The following is a 23,748-nucleotide window of genomic DNA, read 5'->3' as shown; positions in this document are numbered from 1 at the left end:
CTGATCCATGATCGTGCTAATTTAGTCTGTACATTTACACACAGCCAAGTGAAAGCAGCAGAAAAGAGTCATTTCAGTGACGTAACAATTTTTTTGTAAATCCCCAGGAGTCTGTGAGGCAGTGCTGTGAGCAGACCATCTCTTCTCTGCTGAGTGGAGCCACAGAGGCAGAGCTGGAGCCCAGCGTGAAGAGGGAACACTTCCAACAAATTAAAGATGGGGGCAAAAGCAGGCCGATAAGAGCCACCATTAGAAAACAACAGGAGAATAACAAAGAGAGAGATAACACAACAACAAATGTGTCAGCCAAGTCTCAGACCAACACAACCATCCCTCGAAGGACAGGGGACGTCCAGAACTACAGCAGCATGCTTGCACCATCGGCAGCTTCTCTTTCAGGGAAAAGGACTCTCTCAGATCCTTCTGTTTCAGGAGAAGCTCCTCAGTCTGAGATCCAAAAGAAACCTCAGGGGCTTACACCCGGGCACGCAAGTCCTGCGGGGTCTGAGACCAGGCTTAAAACTGAGTCAGTAGGAGTTGGAGCTCCTCAGTTTCAGAAAGGCGGACTAATGCTGCAGACAGCAGCACTGCAGCCCGGTCTGAAACAAACTGACCTCAGACACCCAGACACCTCTGCTGGGAGAGATGTTGGCGTGAACAGAAAACACAACCGTACCGCCGGGCCTGAAGCCCCGGCTCTCAGATCCAAGGATGAAGGTCCAGACTCGATCAAACACAGAGATAAAGAGTCTGATAGTCACAGCATGAAAGCGAAGGGCTCCAAAGAGACAGCAGATGGCAAGATGAAGGATAATGAAGTAGTAGAGGTCAAGGAAAGAGAGGTGGAGCGTAAGCAAATCCACAGTGCCACACACTCTCACCACAAAAGTGAAAACACCGGCTTGGATTCCGTTCCCAAATCCAAGTCAGAGTCTCAGCCTCAGCACCCGCCAGCCAGCAACAGCCAGGACTGCGACAGCTGCACAGCAGGCGAACACTGTGACTGCACCGAGGAGTCCGGAGCGCAGGGCCGAGCTGACGTCGTAAACGGAGGGTTGCCGAGGACCCCCAGGACGGACGAGGCGGTGTGGGCGGCGGCAGCGCTGGGCTTCCTGCTGGTGCTCCTCACGCTGTCCGTGCTTCACACTCGCCTGTACCGCCACTGGAGGACCACGTCCAGCCTTTACTGGCACGACCCGCGGCAGGACTACGACAGCGTGGCAGGTGGGTGAAGAGAGCTCCCGAGAGCTCTCCTGCTGCACCAGCTTTCAGCGACGCGGTTTAAACGGGCAGAATTATAAACATAACCTCTGACGAGGAGGTCAAATGCCTCCCCTATTTATGTTCTCAAGCAGCTTGAGTAATATTTCGTTTGCGTGTGTTCTAGATGTGATCCGCCGGAGGCTGCGGATTGCGAAGAGAAGGCGGAAAAGAAGCAGAAGGCAGGAGTGCGTTCTGCTGCCGAGCTCCTCCAGCTCAGATGAACACCCGTAGAGCAACAAAGGAAACATCCCCGAGACGGTCAAGAGTGGTCGCAAGTCCCACGCACGGAGAGGAGAAGAGGGATGTGATGTGTATATTGTGTCCAGGTGTAGCCGTCTCGTACCTGCAGTATGCTGTTGACCCGATGGAGCTGGACTCGACCACCTCGATTAAAAGAACAGAGGTGTTGCTACGTAACCTCAAAGATGAAGGTGAAAAATCACAAACTGTAGCGGCCAGAGATTCTTTTAGATCCTGCTTCCAACTCGATTGGACGGTTCACTGGTTGCATTTGGATTGTTTAGATTGGTAACGCCGTCCTATTAGAGGGACAAAAAAAAGAGAAACCATGGATTAAGATTTTATACAGACTCAAAACTTTTGTATTTAGTTTCTCTCTGTAGTTTTATAGTAACATCGTGTTGCTTTTACTTGTAAAGGTTTAGAAACGTAAGTTGCTGTTGTAAGCAACGCTGCGTGTGAGGCGCGTGCGTGTTTTCATACAAACGTGTGAACAGCTGCATTTTGAAGACGTGTAAATTCAGAAGAGTGAAACTGTTGCGTCTGATTGATTTTACAGTTACTGTCAACTTCACCACGAGTCAGATTATCGTCACACCAATAAAGGATTTCTGAAGCTGACGGCAACATTAAAGAGAAGCTCGGGTTTCAGACTGCTCTGAACGCTGTTTGTGACAAGCTGATGTCAGTTTTCACAGATGTCTTCATATCTGCTGCAGTCAGTCCACGCCCACCAAGTCACCTACAGACTGACGATGCAGGGATTTCCTATTTACAATTAACTTGAGTTTTTTTGGTAACAGCGGAACAATATTTTCCGAGCCACGTTAGCACATTTCCTAGTCCACCGTGCTCTCCCGTAATAAGCAGGTAATGAGAGTAACACTTACCAAGCGGAGACGTCCTGCTGTACTCTCTGTTGCAGCAGATGTTCTCGCTGTTCACCTCGTATTCTGGATCAGATTGAGCCTCGAACATTAACAGATGGACTTGAGAAGTTGCCATTCCCAAATTTATTTTGGCAACAGAATTATTGAAAGCTACTCCGGTGAAGTCCCACATTACAAAAAAAAAAAAAAACTTTGCATAATGTTTGGGGGTCAATAAAAAAAAAAAAAAGAAAGATTTAAAGAACATAGAATCATAGAATCAACCAATAACTGTTTCACATTGCAGAATGCACACATGAACACATTGAGAAGAAACGAAAAGCAGACAGACGCAGGACAATTAAATCATTTTATTATTTTATTACAAATGTACAGCTTATGAGTTTCCATTACGATTGACCTTGTTTTTTTTTGTTTTTTTGAGTCATTGCTTTCTCTACTTTATACAGTTTTTAACGTCTTCTGTTAAAAGATAACTCTCCCGTCACCCATCTCCCAAAGTGTTGAGCTGTGAAGAAACACAGGGACATCAACAGTACAGACCACAGTGCACTGCCGTGGCTGAGAATCAGATGTGTGTGTGTGTGTGTGTGTGTGTGTGTGTGTGTGGTGTGTAATGCTCGTACTTGTGCATGGCTTGGTCCAACTGATAAGTTCAGGGTGTGTGTCTGACGTTGGAAAGTGTGCGCTGAATTCTGGACTTAAATGGTGTAATAAAGTCTGTCGAGTGTGACATGAACTGACGGAAGCGTTATAACATTCACACTAGAGGCACCCTACGTAGTGTCCACGAGCTCGGGGGGAGGACGAGGCCATGTGCATTTTAGACCCCGCCCTCCTGCCGCTATGAGATGACTGTAGTGCTAAAACCCAAATGGACTTCAGACCTTTTCCCCATTTCCCCAAATCAAACCCTGCAGCCGGCACCAAATGTACTTGAACCTTTGGGAAAGCGCAGTACACAATGCAGATCCTACTTCACCCAGCTGGTGCTTGAAAATAGTGCAACTAAGACCGCACTGTTACGAAATCCCATTTGTTATTCTCACTCATCACTTCCTGTGGAGTGAAGTAGGACCATTATTATGTAAAATGACACTCCACGGGAGGGTTAAAGGGAGAAGAGGAGACCCAGGCTGGTGCCGCTGGACAAACAGCCCAGGAAGAGAAGAGGGCTGACCAGCACAACCACACTGACCACACCGACAACATCTGCAAGTATATCAGGTGTCAAGACATCAGAGCTGACTGAAGATTTGGGAGAACGCATCTGAAAGCCCGAAGCCCATTTAGACCACCAAATAGACATAAATATTTCACAAACATAACCCTAACATATAGCTTAATGTAAAACATAGCATGAAAATATATGTTCATATATATGGCTCTAGTCTAAAACTGGGGTAACCATGATTGAAGGGACAAGCTTTTCTACTGGCCCCAATGTGTGTGTGTGTGTGTGTGTGTGTGTGTGCGCAAGTGTATCAGCAGTCGGTACAAGATCACTGTAGCTCAGCCAGTCAAACAGGAGATGATGATGATGATGATGTGCAAAGGCATTCAATATCAAACAATGATACATTTCAAGAGTCTTCTGGACACGATTCAAAGCACAGTCCGACTTTCCCCCCCGATAGAGACGTGCGCGCAACTATGTGAAGGACTGAGGAACGCAGACAGTCGGAGATTAAAACTAATGACTGGGGGGAAAAATATGAAAAGCAAAACATGAATAAAGTGGGCAGAGAAGTAATGAAGGTGGTCTGGTGTCAGCTCAAAGTGTTTGGAGCTCGTTATGGTCCAGTTACTTCTTGCTAAAAAAAAAAAAAAAAAAAAAAAAAAGGCAGCAACGCAAGGCGAAAAATTGAGATGTAACAACGGTTTAATTCCTCTTTCACCGTTTCAGGTGAAGAAGTTAACGTGCAGAAGCCCTCTGAATATGATCACAGAATAATCCAATGTGAGAACAGCCATATATCAAAGCCACAAACACTTTGAGACTCGCTTGGAGAAAGGTTGGCGGTGAATCTAGACTAGAAGCGGAAACAAGGAAGGACTATGTGGATCCCATTTGAATCCTTCGTTACCGATATGACCACATTTGTTCGGCACATTACAACAAGCTTTAAACGCTGAGGAGGCTAAGTTTTGAACAGAAAGGAAGAAAACGTTTGTTCCCAAAGCTGTCTCCTGTTGGCAGAGTTCAGAGACAGAGAGCGAGAAGTGACAACTTCTGTGGCCCAGATCAGCAGGCCGTGACGGACAATCAGAACAGATAAAACAAACAGCGGGGTTGTGCTTGATTGTGCTTGCCGGACAGTCTTTTAAAAGTGAAAAATAATACATGGCAAACTGAATCAAGCACTACTCAAATGAGCGTATTTTTTTTTTCCACGTTAAAAAAAAAGAAGAGAGAATGTTTTGCCATGTGTACGTTCCAGGTTGCCAGATCTGGTGCTTTCCACAGGTCTACTTAAAGCTTGAACTACAACATTACCAGTATGTTGTATCAACTTAATGGGGTTAACATGCATGTAAATAATGGCTGCTGTGTAATACAAGCACTCATGCTGTATAAATAACATACTGTTTGTTGAGCAAGACCGGGGGTGAACCCTCGTCCACAAACTGGACCGAGTGTGTTTTTAATTCTCCTGCTTGGCACGGCAAACATGGATATGAGACTGAGATGATTCCACTGGCTCTCTGTTAAATGAGACGCGTTGTCAGATAAATCAGGCGTAAAGACAGCTGAGGATACATTAAAAAAAAAAAAAAAAGAAGAGTATTTTGATCAGGTCCTGTCAGGATGCACCAAGGGGCTTCTGCTCTGACAGAAAATCAACAACAAAATGTCCCCCGGCACCCGCTCCCCTTTGGCAACTGTTCAAACCCCTTGGCCACAACACGTATCATAATGTGAAGAAACAAAAAACAAAAAACAAAAAAACAACAACACCTCAACTGTCACCCAGAACAGGAGTGCTTGAGAAATGTTGAGGACCATTTCACAGGCTTTTGTTGTTGTTGTTGTTGTTTTGTATGTGCGTGCATGTTGACTTAAATCCCAGTAGGAGGTTGACAAACACTCCCACTTGTCTCCCTATTCCACTATATGAGAATCATATTTGAGACAATAAAATAAACATACATAAACAGTTAAATCAAAATGACAGTCAGTAAAATGATCAATACAAAAACAAAAAAACAATAGGCATGATAAACAATAACAATAAATCACAATTATTCCAGTGTAAGTGTTTTGTTTTTTTAAGTCAGTAAAAAAAAAGAAAGATTTTTTGTCCTCAGGTGCAAACCGAACTGATCTGCATATTTAAAAGATAAAAAAGAAAAAGAAGAGGGGTGGAAAGAAATGATGACATGCCAGATCATGCTGTGTACCACCGAGAGAGGAGGGGGCGGGGCGACGGGATGGAGAAGAAGCCCCGCCCCTCCGTAAAAGGTAGGAGGTCCGCCCCCGCATCCTGCCTGGGACGGCGAGGGGGACGAAGGGGACAGGAAAGGAGAAGAGGAAACGTCCCGACACCTCGCAGGACGGAGGGACGGAGATGGCGTGGAGAATGTGGCGGCCGGTCTCTCGCAGCACACGCTACACCTCCCTCCCCGGTCGGATGAAAACGGGGGAGGGGGAGGGATGACGAGGGACGGGTGAGAATAAATAAAGCGGGAAAACGTCTCAGGATCCAGTCCACTGTACATCGCCACTGTTGTGTTTCACGTATGCCTTTCACAGTTTGAGCGGTTTGTTATGCACGTCTGACGCCAACAGTCCACTCGAGGTCGCTGCAGGTTGGAGCTCCCATGTTGTATCCTCCCACTCGTCCTTTCCTACTTTCACTCCCATACTTGTGGAATTTCTCCTTTTTCTCTTCAGTGTAGCGTTTCTTTTAAACAATCAGCTCTCTTTGCTTTTCCTTTCCTTTCCATGCATCTTCCAAACTTTTTTTCTTTTCTTCCTCGTGTCCATTACCACCCCCCCCACCCCCATCCTCCCACCTGTAGTGTGTTTCCCCTCTTCCTCCCTCTCCTCTAAGCCCCTCCCATCCCTCTGAAACCACCCGAGCGTCGTTCCTTTCTCTCCCTCTTCCCTCTCCGTTGGGGTCTTATGTTGGGGTCACTGTTTCTTCTCGCGAGTGGTGATGGTGACCAGTTGCTTGGCTGCCTTGGCGATGTCGTAGGCGCACTGGATGACCTGCTGAGTGAGGAGCTGGTAGTCCACGGCGGGGGCCCCGGGCTCCGAGGGCGCCGCCTTACGGCACTCCACCTGCAGCCGCGAGGCACTGGAGGCCAACAGGCGGAGGGAGCAGTGGACCGCATCCAGAGCCGGGCGCTGCGGAGAAACAGAGGCAATCAACTCTCACCTCGTGTGGAGGATGTAAAGAACGAGAGAGCACAAACCCAGAAGGAGCAAAAGTGACACAAAACGGGAGAAATCAAACATAAATACAGGGAACTTACTTTGGGGAAGAGCGAAGCCATCTCGGTGACAGCAGAGTGGATCTTCTCAGAGCAAGGAACAAAGCTGAGGAGAGAAAATGTCATTTAACTTCGTCGGCAAAATGATCCTGAGGCAACAACACGGTCTACTCTCTTTATCTGTAAAACTCCCTCCGGGGCTGATGGGAGTGAGGAGTGCAGGAGATCAAGTATTAGACTGGTGAGGTGTTGGCATTGATGTGGACGTGGTGCCTCCACAGGCTGTTGTGGTAGAGAAGGAGCAAAGTTTTCAATTTACCAGTCGACCCACGTTCCAAGCCTCAGCTCATCATGAGCTTCAGGTAGTGACCGAAAGAATGAGGTTACAAATACAAGCAGCCAAACCGAGTTTCCTTTCACCCACAACTTTATGGAGAAATTATATTTTTAATCTAGCTTGAGAACACCTTGAAGTTCCCGAGGAGAAGCCGGAAAACACAGCTGGGGGGGGAGAGAGAGAGGGTCTGGACTGAAGAGCTAATGCCGGGTTCAGACTACAAATTCACTCCAAATATGAACGCCATGAACAACAAATAGGTGATGTTGTGTGACGTTATTGAAGAAAAGCAATGTGGCCTCTACCGCAAGAAACCTCCAGCAAAAAGATGAAAGGGTGCTCTCTGGCGTGCATTTTGTAAAGATTGCTAAAAGACCGCAAGCTTATATACGTCTCTGTAGCCATGATTGACAACTTCTTAACCCTCCTCCCTGAAGACACAGGAGCTCGCACACAAACGGGAACGATGATGGGTCCGGGTCATACCTGTAGCGTTGTCAGTCTCCCACAAAATACACGGCAAGAATTGATGGCCTAGTTTGAAAGAGCTACCGTCGTGAAAGACAAACATAGGCTGGAGTCTGAGCTCGGCTTAATTGATGGGAAAAAAAAAAAAAGATGAACTGATAATAACTTCGCTCTGATCGAGACTGTACAATTCCAAGCAACATTCGTGCATCCGCCATGTACGGCTGCTACTCGTGTAAATGAAGTGATGGTTCTGACACCAGATGTTCCCGTGACATCACTACGTGTTGATTAGAAGGATCATGCTGCTCGTCAGCAAGAACACAATGAGAAGGTTTGTTATTTGACAGGAGACAAATCGTCTTCAGTGTCCCCGTCTCTGGGGGGGGGGGGGGTCCTTCACCTACCTGTCGTGTTTGAACTCCTGAGCAGCCCGCAGCAGCTCCTGGATGTTCTTAGTCACCTGCTCCGTCTTCAGAATGACGTCCTCGGTGCAGGGCAGGGTGGGGTCTGGCTCCCACGCCTCCCCGCCGCCGCCTTCCTCCTCGCTGCTGCGGCCCATACTGACAAGAGAAACACACTAATACACTAAATATCGCAGATGATATATACACGAAATAGTCAACATCTTAACAGAGTTCCCGCTTGTCCTCGATTACTTATAAAAAATGTTTTTAAAAAACAGTCATCTCTTTATTTGTGTAATAAGAAAATACCCAAATCTGATTGCATAACTGATTTCCAAATAAAACTCTACAAACAATGACTATTAAACCGATTCAAATGTTTGTGTGCATAACGACTTGCAGCAAGTCTGACCTTAGCGACAGGTCGTATGTTTGTGTGTTGTCGTAGTCACTGTCGGTGCCACTGCCGTGCTTCTCTGATTTAGGGACCTGGGGAGAGAAACACAACAACAACTCGGTACAATCACTCGACGCCTCAGAGCTGCTCACTCCTACAGAGCTTCATGGACACTTCCTCCCGCAAAGTTCAAGCATTTGTTTCCATGTAAATGTGATGTTTCCACTAAACTGAATATTTCAAAAATGGTTTTAATTCAGCAGCTTCTCTGCAAATCAGATTTTTTTTTTTTGTGGTCGTTTGCCGGTGTTTAATTTCCCTGCATAACTTTATACTATTCATCTTTTGTTTGTGTACATTTGTAGTCTGGACTTCTCTTACAGGATGTGAGAGATTTTCTGGAATTGAAATGCAGGATTAGGGTCAATACTTCCGGCCCTTGCAGTGTTTGCAGTAGTCTGGTTGTGCCAACACAATTAAAGCCTGTAATCCCAATTTCCTGAATGAACCAGATCGTGGAAGGTCAGAAAGTCAGTGGAGAACAAAAACAAAACCAGCAGGGGCTCACCATGTATCGGCCCATTTCTGTAGATCCAGAGAGATGCTGGCCTCCGTACGGTGTACATGTACCACCCTTCCTTACCTGGAGGAGACAGATCAACACGAGGATGGAGAGAGGAACAAAGAGATGGAGGGGGAAATAAAAGATTAGCAGAGAGAGGTGGATGATGAAATGGGCAGAGGGAAAAATAGAGTGGGGAGAGAGAGAGAAGAAATACTTTTATAAAGAGCAGAAAATCCAGATGAAGGAGTCAGTGAGAGCAGCGCCAGATCAACTCTCCAGCTCAATCTTCATCCAATCAACACTACATGCCTCTTTGGTTTCCTAACAATGAAACTCTAAGTGTCAACTAAGCTATAATCACACAACATCAAAAAGAAAACCACTACCCACTACTGAGCACTAATGCTGATCTCCGATACTATAACTAGCAGCAGTGACAAAGTGCGAGAGTCCTACAGTGAAGATGAATTGGCAAACGATGCGAAGACAGACAGAATGCTTACATCCAGAGGATGCACGGTTGCACTGCAGTGAGCAAGAGACAGACAGGTGAAGAGGCAGAAAGAAAGACAACAGACACGGAGGTAAATCTTGGTGTAGAGAGATGGCGAAGGGGACACAGACTTGGCGCCCATGGCGGCTTCCATGAGACTGAGACAGGCCGAGTGGTTGTGTGTTGTCTGTGAATACCAGGAGCCGTACCAGAAACAAAAACATTGTTCGGATAGATTTTTCCATATGTGGCTGGAAAAGCAAAAATCGACTTCCTTTTGTCCCTTTGAGTGTGTGTGTGTGTGTGTGTGTGTGTGTGTGTGTGTGTGTGTGTGCGCGCACATGCAGGTGTGTGTGATTCCAGATTAAGCAGTTGTCCAGTAGCAGGAGAGCTAGCTGGGAGGTCAAAAGTGGGTGGAAAATGTCAGAGGTTAAAGGGTGCAGAGCAAGCTGGAGAGTGGAGAATCACAGGCGTTGCCAGGCAACAAAACAGATGAGACAATCCCCTTTTTTTTTTTTTTTTTCATCTTTCTCTTTAAAAAGGTCACACTTGTGCACTTCACCCCTCGTGAAGCTAAAAAGCACATTAAATCAAATCATCTCGAGACAACACTTTGACATTTACATGGGGATGGTGCACACCTGAACCTTCCAAAGAGAGGGATTGGGAACTGAGATGCAGGGAGACAGAAAGGGGAAATATAGAGATCAGGATTGGACTACCACCCATCAATTAGGCTAAAGAGAGCCAATCAGGGCCACCAAAAGGAAGGTGGGTAGTGGAAAGGGGCCGGGGTGGATTCTAACTTACGCTGGGTGTGTTGAGGGGCTGTAGGCGGGCTGCCAGGGAGTCCAGGGCTGGGGGACCATGGGCCGTGGGGCCGGGGGCGGCGCCTGGTTCGTACATTGAGAATGCCTGGCGTTCCCTCCGGTGGGGATGGGAGTGAGGGCCGACCGAGGAGGTCACCGAGAGCCCCGGGGGGTCCGCTCCTGGCCCAAACCGCTCCAGTCCCCCTCCACTTATTCCTCCCCGCATCCCTCCCCCTGGCCAGTGGCCACCTCCTCCTCCGCCTCCACCAGGCCCCCCTACCCCATGGCCAGCTGGCCCCCCAGCCTGCTGGCCCCCCCTGAGCGTACTGTTCTCTGTCTGCATCCGGTTGATCTACAGGAGAGGAGGCAAGGAGCAGGGAGGGATGAGAGGATGGAGGGAGGAACATGGGGAGGTTAAAGGGAAGGGAGGGTGTCAACTGAAGAGTCAAAAACAAGCATCCATAATAACAGGTTCCATAAAAGGCTCAAACAGGGCTTCATGTATTAACTCAGGAGGGATGTTGTAAATACAACTCAATAAACGGGGATTAGGTCTTTGGCCAGGGGTGGAGGCTGCAGTACATACCTGTATATATACACAGGTTATGTTTAAGGGTGGAGGGGGAAAAGAAATGCAGGTTCATCTGCACTCAGGTACCACTGACTACAACATAACACCATTATTTGTGTGTGAGTTTGCTTATAAAAGTGCATGTGTGCCTCAAATCCTCAGTAAAATGACGAGAAGTACACATGAAGGTCACATAGGGCGACACTGGCAGCCACTAATGAATACATTGAGCTAATGACGATGACTCACAGGAAACCAAAACGAGCGACAATGAGCAACAGATGAGCGCTATCGAAAGCTAAACGAAACGCGACAAATAAAATGTGACTGGCTATTTGTAGCTTCACAGGAGAACGGCAGCTGTTTTAGTTTCTAGATAACAATGGAGAGCTGTCACCAAATACTTGTTCAATAGACGTCAGTGTGGGGCACTGACACCCTGTCAGGAAAAATCTACTTTCAAAGATGTTAATATATTCAACTGTCTGTCCATCATCCTGCCCTCCTTCTGTCGAAATCAATTCTTCCTTCACTTCTACCAAGCTGTCTGCGTCACTTTGTTTTGTCTGTTTGTTAATACACCCCAACTATCAAGTCATCATTCTCTATCCGATCTTTCATTCCAGATTCTGCCTTTTTTTTTCCCTCGCACCCTCCCACCTCTCTCCTCTGTCGCTTTCCACTAAAATCAAATAAAATGTAAAGAAAACTGATAAAATGACGACTACGTTGACTCCCACTTCCCCATTCCTGCCCATCCTCTCCTCCCATTCTGCTCCACGCAGCCTACCTCTTTCTGGAGCCGCCGGAGCTCCTCGCTTAGGTTGTTGTTGACCTTCATCAGCTGCTGCACTTTGGCTTCTGAGGAGGCCAGAGCCTTCTTCACCTCCAGGTACTCCTGCAGGGTGATGGGACCGTCTGACAAGTCGGACGAGTCCATGCTCTGGGGTTGACGGGACATGTGGGCAGGTGGACAGAAAGGCACAGGCAAAGTGAATAAATGACTTCAGCGTTATCTTTTAAGTGTGATCTAACTGCTGCATTCTGGTTTCAAATGACACCATTTAATGAGAAGTACGGTATGTAATTAGCGCATTTTTTTATACAGCTGTAATGTGGGAATTTACATTATGAATCGAAGCCTTTTAAGATGTGTAAAAACAGAGCTCAGGCCTGTGTGTGAGGAAGAGGGCTGGCTTGCAGTCAGGAACACACACATACAGTAGAGCCTTAGTTCTTGGTCTCAACACACAATCCTCCCCCACTTCCTGTGACCCACGAGCATGCTCAAATTCAGGCCCGTACCGCTCCCTAAAACTAAACCAATAAAAACTATTCTTCAAAGCCTCTCTTACCCAAACTATCTTTACATTTCTTTCCAGATTAACACCAGACCATATCATTCGTCACTTCTGAGAGCACAATGAAATAATAATTGCTCATATGTAGAAGGGAGTGCACCCTCCACCTTGCTGAGTAGCTGAGTTAAACAAGTCCACAGGAGAAGAAGTAGGTTACTAGTTTAGTAGTTGTTGACTTTGTCATCTCTACCACCCCCACACCACTTGTCTTCTCTGTCCATCTTACTTTGTCTCCTCTACTCTGTCCTCCCATCACACACACACACACACACTCTCTCCATATGAACAATGGCTCTCTGACAAGGGCCCAGAATAGCTGATGATGTCACTCAGAAGCAATGTGTCAGCCCTCCCAGCATGCTTTGTGGTTACGTCCCACAAAGCATGCTGGGAGACGCAGTCCTTTAAGATGACGTCAAGGAGGATCTTTTGCACTTTATTAAAAGATAACTTTGTGGAAGGGATACCTTCGCGCGGTTGCTGCGTTGCGTGTTGTTGTTGTTCTGGGTGGTCAGCTCGCTGTCGGTGTCTTCATCAGAAGCTACGCTGTCGTAGTCATGCTGGTCATCATCAATGCCCAGGTCCAATGGGTCTGGCAGAGAGAAAAATATGTTCATTTAATACACTTTTCTCCGCACTTCTTTCCGTTTTTACTTCTCTTGAGGGTCTCAAACTAACAACACTGCTGACTGATTTCGACCAGCTTCCTTTCCGACTTATTTCTGTGAGGATCTCAAAGCTGGTTTCACATGAGAAGCAATTATCTGACACTGAAGATGTAAGATACATTTCTACACTGACATAAAACATACTTCTTGGTCGGGTGTAGAGTTAGCACTCACAATAAACCCTAAACATCATGGACTGGTTCTCTTTCATCATGCTGTTGCTTGCAGCTATAATCACAGTTGCCTCTAAATGTTTGATAAAATATTTCAAAGCTTTAAAGTTTCCTGCTGTACAGAAACATATTAGTATAAGTCAATGAATGGACCTGTAGACACGGACTTATGTGACCACATTAAGTTGCATGGCCTTGTTATCTGCTTTAAAAAAAAAAGAAGCTTTAAAGCCATCAATCCTCTGGTCTTACCAGTAGGGCTGCTGAGACCTTTTCCCTGCTGTCTCCTTTTGGCGTCACTCAAGATGTCGATGATGAGCGTTGCAAACTCCCGAGCGTTGAAACGGGCCAGCTTCTGACGTCCCTGAGTGAAGACCAAGTCACAAGTTAGCACTTCTTATTGTTTAAACACATGCGTGCACTGGCATGAGCGTCTGAAAGCCAGTAAAAAAAAAAGAAAAAGTTTTTGGAAGTTGTGTCATGAGCTGTGTGGAATACAAATACAATGCAGCCCATAGTCAGCGGTTCAGTGCCTGCATGACCACTGTGGTCAACTACCATGTGCTGTGGAAAAACACAGTCATACTCGCAACACACACACACACACTCAGACACACACCCTCACGACTACTCTCACACATACACAAACAAAGAAACACAAGCTGTACAATTAGGCAAGAATGCTGGTATCCATGTATGAAAAAAAACATTTTCTATCAACATGCCAGAGAAAAACTTTCAAACAGAGTGAAGTACTATTCATAGCACAACATAAGGTAAAAAGGTCAACTGTGTGTGTGTGTGTGTGTGTGTGTGTGTGTGTGTGTGTGTGTGTGTACTGCGTTTTCCACCATAAACACAGCAGTCCACAGCAGTCCCTGGCCGCAGTGAACTGCCCAATCAGGGCACGGCAAACGTGGCGATGTGTGGGTGTATTTCTTCTGTGAGTGAGAGTGTGTCTGTGCTTGTGTTAAAAGTCTGTGTTTACACCGAGCCGCGCAGATGAAGAGAAACTATGTGAGGGGACATGTGGGATTTCTCTCTCTCACACAGAGAGTGAGGAAAGGAGGCGGGGGGGGGGGGGCCACAGAAGGATTCCTCTCTCTCACAGCTGAAGAACATCCCTCGCTAATTTCACACTCATTCTTGGCTTCCCCTTCTCTGAGATATCACTAGGATCCGTTTTGTCTTTTTGCTTGCAGGTTCTTTCACATTTCTCCCTTCTTTTTCTCACCTTGTTCTGTAAACCATCTATAATTTCATTAGTAAGTGTTTATATGCGTCATTAAATACAAATGTCTATGAGTATGTGCGCGTGTGTGGAGTGTGTTTACCTGGTTGCGCGTGGCAGAGTATTCAGGGTTGACTGGAAGGAAAGGGACCGCACTACGCTCTGTTACCAGAGTACTGTGGTTCTGGGTCGTAAGCCACACTGGAGACAAAAACATTAAGCAAAAAAATAAGTGCGTGTGTGCATGAGTGAGTGTTTAAGCAACGAGGTCATCCTGGCAGGAGCATATGCAGCAGCAACATCCAACACCCCGTTTATCTGCCCACACATACACAGAGACATAAAGTCCAGTAAGAAGCATGCAGTAGATACATAAAACTCAATTCCAGCTCCTATAATCCAGTGTTGCTCTCTGAGCCCTCCCACTGTGTGCACATGGAGTGTGTGTGTGTGTGTGTGCCTGTGTGCCTGCGTGTGTGTGTGTGTGTGTGTGTGTGTGTGTGTGTGTGTGTGTGTGTGTGTGTGTGTGTGTGTATTCTTGCCACTTACCTGCGGTGCTTCTGTCAGAAAGCACAATTTGACTGTAGCTGTTACTGACGGAAAGGGAGAGAAGAAAAGGAAAAAAAGAGGAAGCGCCGAGGAGGAGGAGGAGAGAGACTCAAGAATTTGTGAGGCACTTCCTCACTCCTCCTCCTCTCTCTCACTCACTCACTCACTTCATTCGGCCTTCCTCTCCAACAGTCACTTTCCTTTTCTCCTCACTCTGTCCTTCAAATTCACTCTCTTGTCTCAAGTGTTTATTTTCTTCCTCTGTACATCTTCGTCTCTTCCTTTAATCTCAAAGTTCATGTCAAAGTTCGAGTTTCCATGTAGAGATAAAGTCAAAACACACAGAGATTTGTCCATCATACACAGAGGATAAGAGAGGAGAGGAGCGATGAGGCTCACCTGCATCGTTTTCTCTGCGATCCACCTCGTCGTAGACGTCCATCGCTAGTTCCTCAAACAGCCGGTTGTTGAGCTGTCACGCACAAACATATCGACCCCAGACACATTAACAGGTCTGTTTGTCCATACAAACACATCATTAGAACAACAAGAGCAGGAGAAAACCGCCAGGTTGTCCAAGTATCTGGACAGATTTTTTTTTTTAAAGATTTTACTTGCCGTGCTCTCGCTTGAATCAACTAAAGACTATGTCGTGATTTATGACTTAAGCTCTTCAAATGTTGACAACGATCGTCAGATTGTGAAGTGCTAGCGTGCTGTGGGCTTTCACAGATGGCCGAGGAGAGAACAAACTCTACTTCGGCTAGGAACAAAAAAAATCAGCCTGTTACACCAACCGACATCGTTAAACCAAACACTTCTCTTTTTATATCCATTACAAAAACCCAAACGTGTCTCATTCCACTTCTACGGACCTCAACTGTCTGTCTGCAATATAAATGTACAATAAACCACGTGGATGTCAAAATTCAACTGACCGCTTGGAGCTTCTTCTTGGCAGCTTTGGCCAGTTCTGATAGGTCCAGACTAAAAAAACAAAAAGAAAAACAAAAGAAGATAACAGTGACTCTGGCATCACAAAGACACAGTGGAATAAAGAGACGGAGGGGGAGGGGAGGAGGAAGACGTGGACAGAGAGACGGGAGCGAGAGGTGAGGAGGTGGGAAGGGAGTTTTGCTTAAAAGAGGGAGAGACGAGGGCGCATCGGGTGACAGACCGAGACACCTCGCTCTAATGATGACTGCTGAGGCTAACTAAATATTGTAAAAACTTAACGTTCCTAAAGTATGTTGCTGTAAAGTCATACATATTAGATTGTGATGAAGTTTGATGATATAAAAGAGTTATATGTCAAAAGCTTACAGACTGATCTGAAATTTGATTTCAGAAAGACTTTACCTATTTCAGGACAAACTCGTTTTGTTGTCACTGAAGACACGTCCAAATGTAAGATCAGCAACAAACTGCTGGCTGTATGCTCTCTAAAAGTAATAACGGATTATTACCAAATAATCTTCCCTCTGTGAAACCCCTCCCGAAGATGTAGACCTATTCTTGGTATACAACAGGGAAATAGACTGAAAAGACCGGGTAGCAGAGAGATGGGACTGAAATGGAGGAAGAGGTTCTGGAAAAAAAGGAACAAGGAAGGTAAAGATACCTCTGTGTCGGGCACTTAGGACGAGCTCTGGCTCCACCAAGCGCAGCGAAATGGAGAGAAGAGAAAAGGAGTGAGAAAGAGGAAGAAACAGACAGACAGAAAGAAAGAAATAAAGAAAGAAAGAAAGAAAGGGGAAGACAAGCCACATGAAAACAGCTTTAGTCGTTGTTATCATGAGGAACCATTCACCAGAACAGAACAGATGCAAGTGGAGTTAGACGGCAGCTCAGAAGTAAGACCCACTTAAGTAACAAACAGATTTCGAGGTGTGATTGGGACTTAGTTTATCTGCGAAACACAAACATTTGTGAGCATATATTTCTTTTTAACTGAAGCTGAAAAACCCAGTGCCCATCAAACATTTGAAAGAAGCTGTGCCAACTAATTCTGAATGTGATTTCTCAGGGCCTGAGTGTGCACTTTTACATTTCTCAAGATTAATTAAGCCAGCACACTTCAAGTATCTAACCCACTGGATATTCAATAAACAGCTAGCATCATAAAGATACCAAAGACCCCCTGTAGGGTGGAGTTACAAGTGGTATGGCGCCACCCTGTGGTCAGAACACTAAACTACATCAGCATCAATTAATTCATGCCAGATAGACAGTGAAATGAAGCAAGTCACAAAAGTGTGGCAAGTTAGGGAGCTGCAAGGGTTCTAATATAGATGGTTTTCATGCATTCAAACCACAACGTGCAGGTAACAACAGGGTTAAACTTAACAGCAAACATAATCACATGGTCCATACCTGTCTGCCATCTGAGGAATTATATAATGGCCATTCTTGTGATCTAAAGGAGATGAGAGGAGAGGAGAGGAGAGGAGAGGAGAGGAGAGGAGAGGAGAGGAGAGGAGGATTATTTTAAGTGCAAATGGTCCCAAATTTTTTAAACAGAAAAGTGAAAACAAACGTGAAAAAAAAAACCTAAAGGACCCAGTTACTTTGTAAATGCAGTGAATAGGACAACACACAACCACCACAAGTTAGCAACGTTAAATAAAGGAGAGTTCCTAATAATTGGATAAAAGCAGCCACAGTATGTTGCTGAGGTTAACTGTCATGCTTAAGAGCAAGTGAGGTGCACAAAAATTGGCACATGGGGTTACCTGGACGCCGGCCACACAGGTAGAAGGCTAGCCTGTCAGTCAGCTCATACTGACACTCTACCAGACGCTCTGCTAGCTCTATATGGCCCGCCTGCCTGAACACACAAACACAAATTATTCCATTTTTAAAATCGTTTTTTACTGCTCAGATTTTTACATCAGCTATCTCCCAAACAAGATTTGACCCATGACTTGACTTAAATGTCATTAGTGTACCGAATGAAGGGTCCCTTCACTGTCTTGTACCTAGCATAGTCCATAGGTGTGCGTCCGTTGATGTCAGGCGCTCCGGGGTCTGCGCCGTACACGACGAGCAGCTCAGCCTGCAGGATCTGGCCTGCCTTGGCTGCCACATGTAGCGGGGTTGTGCCTTTCTCCTGGAGGATCAGGTGGGGGGAGGGGGAGAGGGAGAGAGAGAGAGAGAGACACACACACACACACACACACACACACACACACACACACACACACACAGAGTCAGAACGAGAAGCCTGGCATGCAGAGAGAAATAACTGAACTCAACAGAGTGGCTAATTGCTAGAAGACGTGAGTCAGCAAGTTGATTTGTATTTTCCTGACCGGGTGGAAGAAGTTGGCCTGAGCGCCGAGAGACAGGAGCCGGAGACATGTCTCTAAACTCCCCGTCCGCACACTCGAATGAAGTTGCTAATGGAGAAAAACAGTAGGGAGCAAAAAGAGAAACACAAAGAGAGTCGGGGGTAGAAAGATTAAACATTGTGGAGAGACAGAAACAGGTAGAATTCCCTTATTAGCCCAGTGGAGCTCCACAGCGTCAGAGATCATTATTACATCCTGCTGTGTCATTCAGATCACTTCCTGCCAGAGGGTTTTATGAGTCAGAGTGCATGGGTGTGTTTGTGTGAGAGCATATGAACGTGTTTATGTTCAAGGTCTCCGACTGACATTTATTAATGAAACAACCTCTGTGCTTGGACATGCTGTTCCACAGTATAGCTATATCAGCATAGGCTAATTACCTCATTACATCCAACCTCTCAGCTGTGCCTTAAACGATACAGCAGCTGCTCAGAAATCATTATCTCTAGCGGTCTGATAACATTGTGGCCCACTGTAACATTCTGTCAGAAAGACTGAGCACAGTCAAACCTGAGAGTTCACAGTGCAAAAATATGAATAATAGAAAGCACCGTAATGAATTCATCGAGGACAAAACGGATTTTTGCGCCTACAAGTTGCATGAAGCACAAATATTACTCCACGGCTGTGAAACACTGAGCTCTTACCTTACTGAGATCCTTGGTAGTGACGCCATCATCATCACGGCAGGGTAACTTGTGCACAAATGCCAGCATCTGGTATTTGGCTCTGATGAACTCGGACTTAGTGGGACTGTACAGGAGGAGAAGGTGAAACTGTTACAGAAAATCCAGGCCTCAAAGGAAAACATTTAAATGTGGGGATGAAATATATGATTTAAAATGCACTACAGTATAAGCATTACATTTTTCTCTAATGGCCCCTCTGGATGATTCGTTTTACAAAATGCCCTTTGTCATCCTGAATACACAAACTCTGGTTAGCACAGGTCGCTGTGGGATTTGAAACCTGACAAGGTGATTTGAATTTTTACTGAAAAACAGTTTGTGCTTACGTTTGAATTTTCACCTTTTCCTTCGGATCCTTTGTACGAGGTGAAAAAAAATTAAACATCCCACACACTCTCATCAAATAAAAAGTCTTGTGTAATTGGTTAGATGCCAGCAACACTGCTGTTTCTCATCAAGGTGTGAATGTATTTTCCTCACATTTTACTTCAGAATTACAGGCACTGCTGACTAACACAGAAACTGCACTCGGTAGCAGATAATTGGATCTCCACAAGGCACCACAACTGATGGGTTACTCCTTGTTTCAAGCTTGTCTAGTGCAGTACGTTTTAGGAGGCCGTGCACACTGTACTTCCGTTTTCAGGGAACTAAAAACCTTCCCATATCTGAACCCGAAAACCAACAACAGAATAACATCAAGCTGCCAAAATTCATCCTGTATAAGGTGCTACAAGAGATTCTGTGAGAGAAGAACAAGATTCATCAGGAAAATGTGAAGAAAGTATACTTACTGGACCTTGTCCTGGGGGTTCGGTTTCCTCCGCCCGCTCTGCACCTGAGCAGGATCCAGGAGACTGTGTTCCCATATGGAGTTGGCCCCGTTGCTGGCCAACGTCTGAACCATCTGAAGGGAGAGCGCACACACACACACACACACACACACACACACACACACACACACACACACACACACACACACACACACACACACACACACACACAGCAGAGACTCAGTGACGGTTCACCATCACAAGTACATTCTGTTGAGTGAAGCCAAAGTACATCCCTAATGCTAATCTTCTTTGGATGGTCTGCTCTGGAATCAAAACTGGTTTTCGAACCAATGCGGCCAAAAACTCCCACACTTTTTTCAGGCCTTGTTAATTACAGAATAAAGTTGAAGTTACTCAATCTGCATTAGATACCGACATGCACAAAACTAGGGCAGGCACGGAATATAACATTCACAGACCAAAAGTCAAACTTCTGTAGAAGAAATAAGCAGAAGCTTTGTGTATGGATTTGCATCCTCTCTGCTGAGTCAGATTTCTGAACTTGGGTCTTCCTTTTGTGGCATCGTTCTGCACATCAGTACTGTATATGCTTTCATTTTTTTCCAGCCCCTCCCTATTTTAATTTGTCCTCTTTTCTTCAGCCTTACCTGCAGCAGTGCGGGAGGCCATCCGCTGTGCCTCAGGTGCTTGACTATGGAGATGTGTCGGCCTAAGCTGCGGTGGACCGAACAGCATTCGTCACAAATCAGGACCCCTCGGTTGATACTGGTCCAGCCCGGGTCTGAAATAGATTGATGGTATTACAATCAGCATAAAATGCTGTGTGTGACAGACTTCCCAGCTTTGTAAATAATCTGAAATGCGTCAACAGAGCAGTCTGCACTTAAAAATCTCAACCAGGCTACATTAACAACTCAACTCTGAATTTAGCATCCTAAAACTCAACTGAAACGTACTTTACGCTCCGTTTAATCTACCCCCAGATCACCCCCAAATGTCACAAGTTTTTGACAGTAATATCAACCTGTGTTTGTTTTAATCTATTTGGTGCAACATTGCAATGACGTACAATTCAAGGGTGGGGGGAGGGGGTCTAATTTTTTTCTACCCAATACAAGTACCTGATTATTCAAGAGAAGAAAACATGAGGATGAATGAAGGGAGGATGAAAGGGAGCAGCAGCAAAGGCCAACGTCAGTCCACTGACACTGAAAGACTTGTCATACAGTCTGGGTCATGTTCATGCCCTCAGGACCCTGAGGTGATGAGTGAATGCAGTCTGCAAAATCAAAACAAGTATCTGCACACTTGCATGTACAGCGTTCATGCACAAACACGCATATAACTACTGTCTGTATTAGCGGCTCTGCGGCTGGGATGAAACTGTCTGGGCTTATGGTATTAATGGAGCTAAAATAGTCCGTCATCAGATGAACTGACACGCTTTAATACTTTTTTTTTTGCCTGCAGAAAAACCAGCAGCAAAAGCAAAATGGCTGTGACAAGAGCTACAGCCTAGTTTAGAACAGCAGGCCGGAGGCTGCGAAGGCCAGACTGCAGCAATTTAATTCCTTAATCTGTGTAATAAATATAAAAACTCCCACAGGCTACACTATTTGTTCAGCCCGCTGGATCAATATGAGGCTACGCCATTAAGCTATTAGACCTAGATAGGCTATTAGCAGGGCTGTGTTGGCCAAACCTGCAGCATGACATAATTTTGCCTAAAGTTGGCCTAATTCATCACTGCGGTATTGACAGGTGTTTTTATAAGTGTCACTTAAGCCGGCATAAAACATGTGCAATAATGACCATTCGGCCTAATGGTGATGAATAAAGTATGGAGAACACTTGGTGAAGTAACACGACATGCATTTACATCATCTGACTGGTGACTGGTTAAGTTTCTTCACAATAACTTTTCACAGGCTGATTCGTATTCCCCTGGAGGAATCTCCTCGCTCTAAATAACCCTGTTAACATACAGTATAATGGTCAGACTCGTCGGTGGACTTGCTGGTGCGGGTCGCTATTAGGTTAACTTTGTTTACACGCACCGTTTTCTATTTTCTCTCTGTTTGGATTCTTGAATTTAGCCAAACACAGGTCACAACATCAACAGCGAGGCTTGACAGTTGAGGATAAAACACAAATTCGACGCCACTGTCAAACTGCTGGAAAGGCTTTCACAAGAGTCTCTGTTTCTTAAACAATTGCATCTGTGCTCAATAAAGATTTCACTACTATCGTGACAAGATGATTCACTGTTGCTATAAACTGTACAGATTGCCACGGTGTGACATTAAAGCCTCCTGAGGGCTTGGCTGAGAAACGGGAGCGCCGCTCGTCCTTTGTAGCCGTGCCATCGAGTTATCCCCCGGTATGACACGAAGCCGGCCGGTAGGGAGGTGGCCCGTCACCGGCAGCGAGGTCAGCACTTTGCAGAAGGCACCGGGTGTTTGCGCACGTCGTCGTGAGGAGGAGGAGGAGGGGGGCGACACGCAGAGAAGAGAAGAAACGTACAGCCGGTGACAGGTACACCGACGTAAAACTTCGCCTTTCAACCAACACGGAGCATCTCCTTCCTCCTGACAGGGTTCATTCATCTGAAATAAAGCCCGTGGATTTTCCTGGAAAAATTCACGGGAAAAGAGTTCCAGAGGGGTTTTAATGCAGGTCAGATTACGAAAGGAGGAGGAGGAGGAGGAGGTGGGGTGGGGTGGGGTGGGGAGGAAGCAACTGAGGAAAAGATGAAGCATGAATCAGACAGCAAGGTGTAGCTGGAAAGGGTTTGAACACTGAGTAAGTAAGTCCTTTAAGCTTAATGACAGCCTGCACACACACACACACACACACACTGAGGAGCAGCTGTGCAGAGAGCAGCTGTTGTGATCCATGTACACACGGATGAGCAAGATCACCAATGATCAAGGGCTTCAAACTGAACATGTGAGGCTTCGTTACGCAAGACAGGAGGTGCAGATATGAATGGTCATTGTAGGAGGCCCGTCTGCGTCCGGATCAATGCACAACTCTCACTTCTTCTCAACTTGATGCTGAATTGAGTTTAAATGCTCCTCCTCATCTGGGCAGGCTTCAAAATGAAGAGTATGTCCCGACATCTTCATCGTGAGGGACTATTTGATTTATAAAGTGCGGAAAGACGATTCCTGAGAAATGAGCGCGCTGATCAGATAGAAACTTTCAATAAATTAGTTGTTTTTTTTTTGTTTTTTTTTTAATGGAGTTATATGTTAAAAACAACGAATGCTAAATGCAGTAGAAACTGCTGGCTAGTCGCTGTTAGCTCAAAGTTAGCTCGAGTGGCTAACGTCGGAGGTAAGCTAAAAAAAAAAAAAAAAAAACTTAAAATGCCGCAAAGCAAAAATTAGCAGTAACACAACGGTGTTTTAAAATTAAACATGATATTGTGTGTTAAGAACAATCCGGTCTGTGGAAAAAGAAATAAAAAGTCAGTCCTAATAGCAGCCAGCTGGGCAGCGAGTCAAAAAAAAAAAAAAAAAAAAGGCTAGCCAAGCTAAGCTAACGTGTTTCTGAAGTCCCGGAGACCAAAACAAACGTGTCTCAAAGTGGAGACATCAGTCAACACGTGTCCTCCACTGCGGGTCGTCCTCACGCGTGAAGACGTTTGTCAAAGCTTGCTCGGTGAGTTACACCGACGTTGAGCAGCTGTTTTGGGGACAACACGCCTATTTTTCACTTGTTTATTTTGGGCCTTAAACGACGCTGGCCGTTTTCCTGCTCTGCGGACCCGCCGACAGTCACCGCAACTCCGGCCCTGTGGTCCCGACATGTCCCCCCTCCCTCCCTCCCCAACACAATGGTGTATTTTTATTTTATTTCCCTCCTCCCTACCTGGCGCACTGCAGTCGGCGCAGACTTCCGTCCTTTGGAGCTTTCTTGACATCTCGAAAAGTGGCTGAAATCCAGAGGCGGATGTCGGCGGTGATGTGAGTCTGCTCTCCCGTCTCGTCCCCCCCCCCCCAACCTCCGAGCGAACCGACCGACGTCTGCCGTCAAGCGATGCGGCTC

At 45.9% G+C, this 23,748-nt stretch overlaps 2 protein-coding genes across 4 annotated transcripts in view; one reads left to right on the top strand and one right to left on the bottom strand.

Moving 5' to 3' along the window:
* Positions 1-5,349, top strand: part of tp53i13 (tumor protein p53 inducible protein 13) — a 10,125-nt gene extending 4,776 nt beyond the window's left edge. Inside the window, exons 8-9 of the mRNA XM_069147554.1 lie at positions 108-1,224; positions 1,388-5,349. Coding sequence (XP_069003655.1) covers positions 108-1,224; positions 1,388-1,494 — 1,224 coding nt within the window. The 3' untranslated portion in view covers positions 1,495-5,349. The remainder of the gene's footprint in view (positions 1-107; positions 1,225-1,387) is intronic.
* git1 (G protein-coupled receptor kinase interacting ArfGAP 1) lies at positions 2,729-23,748 on the bottom strand. 3 transcript variants are annotated; one of them, XM_069147551.1, is made up of 21 exons: positions 23,572-23,748; positions 20,343-20,476; positions 19,693-19,805; positions 18,857-18,962; positions 18,171-18,257; positions 17,838-17,968; positions 17,592-17,686; positions 17,233-17,275; positions 16,481-16,507; positions 15,798-15,846; positions 15,259-15,331; positions 14,414-14,511; positions 13,332-13,443; positions 12,706-12,830; positions 11,668-11,820; positions 10,308-10,658; positions 9,008-9,082; positions 8,455-8,531; positions 8,043-8,198; positions 6,873-6,936; positions 2,729-6,744 (listed from the first exon to the last, which is right to left on the bottom strand). In XM_069147551.1, exons 1-21 carry the CDS (start codon positions 23,621-23,623, stop codon positions 6,529-6,531), a joined length of 2,337 nt encoding a protein of 778 aa, XP_069003652.1. In that variant the 5' UTR covers positions 23,624-23,748; the 3' UTR covers positions 2,729-6,528. The 3 variants fall into 3 exon arrangements, with proteins under 3 accessions (XP_069003652.1, XP_069003653.1, XP_069003654.1); XM_069147552.1 differs by lacking the exon at positions 16,481-16,507; XM_069147553.1 differs by lacking the exon at positions 10,308-10,658 and having other exon boundaries at positions 23,572-23,746.

The sequence above is a fragment of the Embiotoca jacksoni genome, unplaced genomic scaffold, assembly GCF_022577435.1.
Source record: "Embiotoca jacksoni isolate LCO1_2020_lvr unplaced genomic scaffold, fEmbJac1.0.p SCAF_14, whole genome shotgun sequence".
In the NCBI taxonomy this organism is placed as follows: domain Eukaryota; kingdom Metazoa; phylum Chordata; class Actinopteri; family Embiotocidae; genus Embiotoca; species Embiotoca jacksoni.
This window is presented reverse-complemented; position numbering and strand designations above follow the sequence as displayed.